At 32.6% G+C, this 9861-nt stretch overlaps 2 protein-coding genes across 5 annotated transcripts in view; both read right to left on the bottom strand.

Annotated features, from left to right (window-relative positions):
- Positions 1–951: 951 nt before the first annotated feature.
- On the bottom strand, positions 952–1770 carry LOC119834623. Its single transcript, XM_038359035.1, has 2 exons — positions 1507–1770; positions 952–1416 (listed from the first exon to the last, which is right to left on the bottom strand). The coding sequence occupies exons 1-2, from the start codon at positions 1549–1551 to the stop codon at positions 964–966; spliced, it is 498 nt and encodes a 165-aa protein (XP_038214963.1). The 5' UTR covers positions 1552–1770; the 3' UTR covers positions 952–963.
- A 467-nt stretch (positions 1771–2237) lies between these two features.
- LOC119834609 (multidrug resistance-associated protein 1) overlaps positions 2238–9861 on the bottom strand; it is a 39858-nt gene continuing 32234 nt past the window's right edge. For all 4 annotated transcript variants that reach the window (XM_038359012.1, XM_038359016.1, XM_038359014.1 and 1 more), the window contains 7 exons: positions 9174–9391; positions 8694–8892; positions 8427–8525; positions 7937–8139; positions 7468–7682; positions 6811–6977; positions 2238–6376 (listed from right to left, as the gene is read on the bottom strand). In XM_038359012.1, coding sequence (XP_038214940.1) covers positions 6182–6376; positions 6811–6977; positions 7468–7682; positions 7937–8139; positions 8427–8525; positions 8694–8892; positions 9174–9391 — 1296 coding nt within the window. In that variant the 3' untranslated portion in view covers positions 2238–6181. The remainder of the gene's footprint in view (positions 6377–6810; positions 6978–7467; positions 7683–7936; positions 8140–8426; positions 8526–8693; positions 8893–9173; positions 9392–9861) is intronic.

Here is a 9861-nt window from a genome sequence, read left to right as displayed (position 1 = left end):
TTCAAACATAATAAATATTTGCTTTTGTTTTGTTAATTATTTTTTAATTATTTAGTTAATTATTTTTGAATAAGATAATGTTAAGATTATGGGCCTAAAGATGTTTTTAATAGTCGAGAAATAAGATATACATAACAAAAGCTTCTGCAGTAATTTGTCAGAAATTACATTTTGGGGAATAAATCATTGTCATATGGAGTTTATGCATATTCAACCTGAAACTTGAAAGTAATAGAACTGAATCTAGAGTGCATGTTGTTACTTAACAAGAAAATTCGTTACTGTTGATATACTTTCAAAAATGAGCTGTAAGTTATGTTCTGCCTTTTTTTAGCAAGACACATATATTGTTTGTATTCGTGAAGTTCGACCTTCTTCCACATGTTTACCGAGAGATAATGAATGAATGAAAAATTCTTTATTGTACACCATATAGAAAACGTTTAATTAATACTTAATAATATATTAGAAAACAATGCACAGATGTTGGCCTTATCGTTAGCAGCGATCTCTACCAGGCAACCCAAAAAAGGGGAGGACAAAAAATTAATGAGTCATGGTGGTGCATAATAAATAAGAGTACCATATAAAAATTTTGTAAACTAAGAACTAAATATGGTAATTATTTATTAAGAAATAAAATGTTTCAGAACATGATTATAAATTAACTGAATCACTTGCCAAATGAACAAACTTCCAATTAGCAACATTTGTAATACAGAATTTGTAACAGCTAGGTTGACTTTCAATTCTTAGACTCAATATAATTAAGTCATTTGTAAATGGTGACTGGAAAGATACCTGGATGTAAAATTTTGATGAGCTGTAAACTTATTTTGAATCCTATACAATTAAATATTGAGTACCAAGTACCAAGTACTGTACCATGATTAAACTGTTCAGTATTTATAAAATAGTACTAAAACTTAAGGAATAAAATGAAACGCAGACTTGTTTGGATCATTAATTTAAATCACTACTCTCTAAAACATCAATCAGTTTTCTTAACATATTTTTATCAACATCATATAATCTCTGCTTGTGCTCGGTATTATTATAAGTTGTTAATGCCAGTTGAAGAATTGGATATTTCAAGGTCTTCAACTCACTGGTGCCGCAAACAAGTTTAAGAGCACAATCAAATAAAGCCACTGTTTCACCTTGTTTACTATTATGATGAAGTAATATTAAGTAGAGCAACTCGTTCTTTCTCTTCTGAATTGCAGATAAAAAATAATCAACTTTTTCTTCTTCATATTCATTATCGTATAAAATCTTTGAAATTTTATTTAAATCGCAGCATGTATTACAAACGATGTCGCGTATTTCTTTTCTGACCGAATTAAATAAAATTTTGTTGGTAGGCTGGACAATGACTTCGTGTTCAAACAGATTGTTTATAATTTCGTCACATGTCTGAAAATTATAAAATAATTAATATGAAATATTGATATAAATTAATAAAATGATTGCTAAATTGAAAGTGTAATATTTTCATCAACTTACTACTGTAAACTCTTCAAATGATTTATCTTTAAACAGTTTATCCATAGTCTTAAATAATTAACACATTAGACCTTCTAAAAACTGTCCGTGTATTTACATATATATTTAGATAAATGATATAAATCATGAATTACAAATTAGAATGTAATATACAACTGAAAAATGAAAAATGACTGTATTGATATCTTGTTAAAGAAACGTAAACGTGATTTAAATGTAATATGTTGGTAAATGACGATGGTGTTTATACTTTATAGGTTGAGCTGGATTGTCAATTGACGTCTGACGGACGGAGTGTTACCATATTTTTTTTATATCAAATTATTGAAATTATAGACAAAAATTTTCTTTATTGTTATTTATATACTAAACTAACAGTAAGGTGGTAAAAAATCCAACGTTGGAGATAAGTAACAGAGCTGCCAATTTTTGCGCAAATTAGTTGAAGTACCCAAAAATTCGAAATTTAAACTTAAAAATCAATTTTTATTCTTGTATTTTTAGCAGACTTCAAAAATGAGGTTATAAATAATCTATAATAGCCCAAACGACGTAAAATAAACAATTTTTCAATAGTCCAATGATTCATAACTGTTCAATTTGGTTAACCTAGTTTGGCTGATGATACTGCGGCAAAAAACAAGTCTCTTTATGTTCAAAATGTAGGCACAAAATCGTGAACCACAACTAGGGTATTTCTTACTTTAATAGCAGCTAAACAAAATACGGTTATAGAAATATTCTCTGCTTTATTCCTGTATTTCACAAAAATTATTCATTCATAACAAAAGTAATAGGTAATTATATAATTATATTACACCTAGAAAAACTTTCTTTACATGCCACGATATAAAAAAGTTTATCATAATAATTGAGTGGATAAATTTATATTCATAATTTCATGTCCTCTATCCAAGCGAAATTATAATAAATGTGCAATTACAACATTCCTGTAAAGTACCAATACACAAAATACGGAAAATCTGAAAAATCTGAAAAAAAAACTGAAAAAGATTTAAAAATTAGTTTAAAACATCGTAATGTCTCTTTGACACGTTTAGTCACAAAAATAAACATAGAACAATACAATATAAAAGTCCATCATACATATAGCCGGCGTCACGTGAATATTTTGCACATTCAGGGTACCACAACTAATATTATAATTCAGACCAAGAAAAGAGCAAGTAAATGTTTTAAGCACAGACACCTTTCCTTGGCAAGAGTATTTTAATATCTATAATTAATACATTAAATAATTATAGGCACTGATATTATTTTTGTGACATTATTACAATACTTTCCTAAGCATTAATCTTCATTTCAGGTTAATAACAACTAAATAAACACATCAATTATATCTAAGGACTACTAAGATGAATTCTTTAGGCACTTAGTTATTTAGTCAGTGTTTATTCGCATTTATTTAATTCCAGTAAGGCTACATTCAGATATCGTTGGAACATGAGTTGCTTAAATATAACAGATATAATTATGTTAAAGTAAAATATTAACGTATGTAACATGTTTCTGTTAAAAAAAAATATTTAATTCAAAAACCAATAGATATATATTGATCATCCAGTAAGTGTGCTATAGTCATTTGATTCGGACAACAATCTCTCCCTAAGGAAGGAACGGCGTCAGATGAATAAATTGAATGAGAAGTGAAGTTAAAATATATCATAAAGGTTTTACAAAATTACGCATAATTGTTATAAACAATAAACACACGAACGCATTTCTAAATCCATAATCTATTATAGTTTTGTTCAATATTTGAGAAATTTTCGCAAAAATCATATATAATTTAATTTATGATTACTCACAACTATGCTTAGTAAAAAATATTGCTCCGATAGCATTGGACATTTTAATGATTGTAGTATAAAATTCAAATATCGATATTGTGTAATTATTAGACTTTAGTGAAATACATATTTAATTTGCTGTTTAAAATATTTTGAACAAATTCAATTTGTTAGTTACAAAACTTAATTTGCTTATTATTACGAAGATTCCACTGGGATTTCTATATTTATGAATTCAACATATTTTGCAAATTTAGAAAAGTTGTTTCAATGTAAGAATCTTGATCCAATTTATAAGTCAAGAAGAATAAACAAAAATATTTTGTATTACAAAGTAATTAGTGTATAAAATGTGATGTAACCGTTCCAAACAAAAGAATGTAGGTAGTTTGAATTCGGAATTCCTATTTTGTAGCTAAACTGTGAAAATTCGAGGTGGCATATTACAACTGTTTAAATAACAAAATATCCTTTCATCGGGATCCAATTAAGAATAGAAACGTCAGTGATCAATATGCGTCAAGAGTAATAAAAAAAAATATATATGTATGTATGTAAATAGTTTTTTACGTTAGCACGTTAGCAGTTATTTGTTTATAGTGCTAAAAGAAATTTATTGGCGCGTGGCAAAATTCAGAACTAACGTCGATTGATCGATGACTCAATCAATCGGTTGATTGATTAAGACATCGTACTATTAAAGAAATCCTCTTTTGCATACCAATATGCATGTATTTGTCTGTATATTTCGGTGTATTCTAATATAAAATTTAATTACGAACGTTATTACTTGAATGAGTTTCATTTAACCTGTGACGTCACAAAATAGCGCTGAATCGATCCTAATCTTACTTGGATCGCAAAGTATGTTAAATGTTTTGTTATCTATGATTTTGTACATAATCGAAACTCTAATCGGAATGTATAAATCTGTATAACGGAGACGTGATGTTACCAATTTAAAGGAGAAACGTACTTCGTACGTAAGGTATCAACAGGGGGAACAACCATTTTCTTGCATCTAATTATTGAGTGTATAGATAACGAGAACTTTTAATTTTATACCCAGTTATACGTTGTACTTAAATGCGCCACTTTCGAACGGTAATTTAACACTTTCCGACGGACACTTTAAATAAATATCATACTGTTACCTTTATACCCCATAAGTAGAACATCTGTATTTGATACCTCCATAAAATATTTTGATACAGAACTATAAAAGTATAATATATATGGTACATACTATAACCTTTTATACGTTTTACTTTGAGTATATCCTTAAGTTATTAGATGTTATTGATACAATGATCTGCAGGCACCGTATTGTATTTAAAATATTATACTAGTAACAATTAACCTGACAAATTTTATGATTAACGAAAAGTATGTATACAGTATGATTGGTTAGCGGAGAATCATACTAAATTGGTATTTGTTTTTCGGAAAGTGTATTCTATATTCTGATTATATATTGATCACGTTTAGGTACGCCGAGAGTTACGCCTCTCTTGAATGTATCTATATCAACCAATCCCACTGTATATTTTAACAATAAAAAGCAAATATTAAAATTGCACCAGTTAGTAATCTTAACGTATTCTATAGTTACTAAAATGCAATGACATTTGTAAAAAAAAAAAAAAAAACTACTTATTATATACACAGGCGGTCGTCTTAGATTCATTATAAAATGTATATTAATACGAATCGAAAGAAAAATTTAATCTTTACGTACTTGTAATATATTTTGTGATAAATTAAAAAAATTATTGATCAATGATAGTTAAATAAACAATGGGTTATGAATCATCCATCATAATATTCGAGACAAGGAATCTAAGACGACACAGAGGCAGTTGGTAGCTGCTACTAATATTAGTAAGAACTATAACTAAATAATACGTATTCTCTAAATCGAAGAGAGATGAAAATCAATAAGATTTCGTTCAGAATCTCGCTTAACATACGAAATCTTAATGTTTCCGATATAACGCGTCTCTACTCCGTTAGCGGATACTGACCGTTAAAAATTAAAGTTAAACACGATAACGCAACATTAAAAATAAACATTTATTTAAAAATTAAGTAAAGGGCGGCTTAGTGGTAACTACGTGTCGCTGCCAATATAGTTATACATTTCAACGTACATTATATAATGATATAGAAAATAAAAATAAATCGTACGAGATATGTAATGTTTTTACTATTTACATTAATCTAAGTAACTGGATGTATGTGTTTTATATATATTTGAATGACTGTGATTAAACGAACATTTAAGTCAGTCTTGCTAAGAAGTACGAGTTATTGCTTGAATTGCGTTATTCAAAACATTTATTTACCATTACATTATTAAAAACTAAATGAATAAGTTTGATATGTAATTACTATTTTTGTATAATAAAATAATAAACTATTTTAAATGCTTTTAAGTACATGTGTGATTTAGTTAAGTAGCGAATATCAGTTTGATATTTAGAATAATATTTAAAAGTGTAAATTGTGAATAGAAATACTATTTATTTGAATAAAAAATTACATATCATACTTACCCAGATTTATTATTAACTAAGCATTGTAATACAAAAAAAAACATAGTTAAAAAATAACTAATAGAATACACTATTTATCTAAGCGATAATGTAAATAACTCCCCAAAATAAATTAAGTAATCACTTACGAGTGTAACAACTATAAAATGTGAACACTATTACTCGCGTATAACAAAATAAAACCTACTATCGCATCGAGTCAAAGTGACCGTTACATTCTAGTACAGGCGAGATTACCACCTTTGTACAAATTATTGCCATCGTATAAAATGAACGTTTTGTAAAATATTTATTAAATCGAAAGTGTTATTAATTGACGAGGCCGGCGTCTTTGGCCATGCTGTAGAATATCGAGTTTTTGTCTTGTAACAGCTGTTCTGGGGGCGCGTATTCCACAAGGTGGCCTTTGTCGAGCACCATCACGCGAGTCGAGTCCATGATGGTGTTCAAACGGTGCGCGATTGTTAGCACCGTGCACGATGCAAACTCGGACCGAATTGTTTTCTGAAACGAAAATTCAATGTTATTTGAATTATTTCACACAATTTATTTGTTGTGTAATTTAAGTTTATGTTTATTAAATTGTTCAATATCATAACATTACGCATGTGTGGAGTTAGCATTGTGTTTGTGATTTTTGTAAAACATACCTTGCTGTTTATGAAGATGATAGACGAGATGAGACAGATATTATTTTTAACGTTTTTTTTGAGCCGATGGCAAATAATTTGCATTATTTCTGTACTGTCCGTTCGAAACGATGTAGAGTGTATGTGTGAGCGTATGTTGAGTACTGGAGACAGAATGTGTGCGCGTGAGCCATTGCATGTGTGCATGCGTTTGAGCCGCTGTATCTGTGCGTGTGCATGATCCGATGCATGTCTGCGTGTGCGTGAGCCGGTGCGCGTGTGCGAGCGCCAGCAGGGGTGTAGTATCACCTGTATGAGCTCGTCGGTCTCGAGGTCGACGGCGGCGGTGGCCTCGTCGAGCACGAGCAGCGGCGTCTTGCGGAGCAGCGCGCGCGCGAGGCACACGAGCTGCCGCTGGCCCACCGACAGGTTCTCGCCGCCCTCCGACACCTCGTGCAGCAGCCCCGACGGGAGCCCTGGTGCGATGATGCGTTATATCAATGTTATATGCTAATAAGTAATAATTACTTTCATATCATTATGAAAATCGCTCGACAGTTTTATGTTAATATATTTACACTATGATCCAATTATCTTTTCTTTTTATAAGTAATGCGATTTTTGAGCATTAAATTGCTTATATCTGCTATTACTGACGAATGAAAACTGGGCCGTACTTTACTATTTTCAACAGTGTAATAGTCCTACTAATATTATAAATGCGAAAGTGTGTGAGTATATGTATGTGTCTGTTTGTTACTCATTCACGCAAAAACTACTGAACCGATTGAAGTTAATTTTGCAACTGGACAACTGGAATAACACAACTTTTTATTTTGATATTCCTACGGGATACGTGTGCGCATTTGACTGTAAAAACGTTACACACAAACAGTAATTCACCTAAACTGGAGCTAATCAATTAGTAGCACGGCCGCATAACAAATCTACTAATAACACACGTACCTTGTACGAAGGCCTTCAAATGCGCATGCTCCAATGATCTCCATATATCATCGTCAGAGAACGTGCCGAAGGGATCCAGGTTCATGCGCAGCGTGCCCGAGAACAGCACGGGGTCCTGTGGGATGATCGTGATGCGCGAGCGCAGCTGGTGCAGGCCGATTGTCGAAATGTCGATACCGTCGATCATGATCTTGCCGCTAGACGGCTCCACTATGCTGTAGAAATAATTACATCGCTATTAAATGTATACATAAGAGTCCGTGATCGAGTTTAATCGTGAAAATGAAAATGGAAAAAAACAACAATTTTCCAATTCAAAGAGTATTTGACAGTGTTTGTAGGCAAGTAATACGTATGCAACCTGAACTTAAATTTTAATAGAGTATTTAAAAACTTAGTAGGCATACTGCACAATAAATAATGATACTGTTAGATTTATCTTAATGCGAGTAAATGAGTCATCAAGTACCGGAAGAGGCCGAGCGTGAGCGTGGACTTGCCGGCGCCGGTGCGGCCGACGATGCCGAGCTTCTCGCGCGGCGCCACGGCGCACGTGAGCTCGCGCAGCACGGGCTCGCCGGCGCGGTAGCACAGCGTGAGCCGCTCCAGCTGCAGCGCGCCCGTCTCCGGCCACGTGGCGCCCGGCCCGCCGCCCACCGTCCACGCCGCCTCCTGGCAACCCCATACACACCTCACTTCATCATAATGTGCGCTCCACGCGTTCCGCTTGCTAATGTATCATTGTTAAGAGGCGCTCGGAGTTGGTGCAGGGAATCAGCCGGAATATTGCTACCCTCTACTCGCCTAATAGACTAGTAGTAGTAATTTACAGCGACTCAACAAATAAAATATATATGTCTCGTCCATAAATCTGAACATAAGCTCATTTTAAAAAATTTAAACATTCATTTATAAATTTACTATCATTTATACCAGTTTTTTATTTTAATTGACATTACCTGCTTAGTCTCAGCGTACTCCTTTATTCTCTCAACAGCTACAATATTAGTTTCAACATCCGAAGTCATTCTTACGAGCCAATTCAGAGTTTGTGTAATCTGTAATTTGAAATATCGACATTAATATACTAAATTAAATAACCGCATTTCATTAGATTCACAGATATGTCTAACAAAAAAAATAGAGCATAATATAAAAAATCCTCAAATGTCTTAAATCTTAAAGGACAAATCAAAACTTGTAATATATAAGCAAAAGACCCCCACCTGCAGAGCATAACTGACGGACAGACCGACCAACCCCGGGTCGACGGTCTCGCGGCCGAGCACGGCAAACAGCGCCGAGAAGAATATAATCAGGTTGCCGATCATCTCCAGCCGGATCGCCAGCCACCGGTTCGCTATGCAGCTGGGGTAGTAGCACAGCTGGTTGTAGTCCACGCCGCGCTCCGACTCTTCCACGAATCTTGATAAAACATTTTTTTTTTGTTATCAATTAGATGGGACGAAATATTTTAGCAATTACTAATTTTTCGATATAACATATGGTCCATTAGTTCCATTTATTGAATGTTATTAAAAGTGGAAAGACTTAAGAAACATTCGATAAATGGAAATAAACCGTGTGGGTTAAAGTGCAGTGTCTGCGATAGTCTTTACACATACAAGAATATTGGTACTTCTTCAATTTTACATTTGTATATGGTAAGGAATGTGGCAAAACTTACGAAATAAGTGATTATTCACCTTTCAGTAACACCATAAGCTCGAATTGTAGAAGCGCCCGTGATGCTTTCACCGAAGTGCGAATAGATAGGCGAGCGAGACACTGACTCCAGCCTCTTGAGTTGTCGCGACGAGGCCACGTAAAATCTTTGTATGATGTAGTACACAACTCCGATCGGCAAGATTATCGCCATGAATATTGGAGTCGAGTAACTGATTACGAATAGTGTTCCCAAGACCTGCATGTGGATATCATTATTGCTAAAACTATTCACTATCACCACGAAAGTTAATATCTGCATTATGTAGTAAAAACTCCATAAATTTAGAGGTACTTCAAACTCAAAACTAACAAAATGGAATTTAAACCAGAAAATAAATAAGAATTTATTTTTTTCTTTTTTACAGTTTTGATGAAGATTTTTCTACTTAATGTATTATTTAAACGCACGTTAATAATTGAAGCAAATATCGATTTTATTTCAATATATAATAAATTATTCGTAGAAATAGATAAAAAAGCAAGGTATAATACAAAGAAATTAATTCAGAGTTATGCAAACAAAAACTCATTTCCAAATCACAAAATTGTATGTATGAGTTATGGTACCTCTGTGATGATGAAATAAATATTTGATATCATAATAAATAAGTTAGTCATAATTTATGATATTGCCGTGTTATTGGGTGATATAAACCAAGATGTGAA

Source organism: Zerene cesonia, chromosome 19 (genome assembly GCF_012273895.1).
Source record: "Zerene cesonia ecotype Mississippi chromosome 19, Zerene_cesonia_1.1, whole genome shotgun sequence".
In the NCBI taxonomy this organism is placed as follows: Eukaryota; Metazoa; Arthropoda; class Insecta; order Lepidoptera; family Pieridae; genus Zerene; species Zerene cesonia.
Note: the sequence above shows the minus strand (reverse complement) of the source record. Positions and strands in the feature narration are given on the sequence as shown.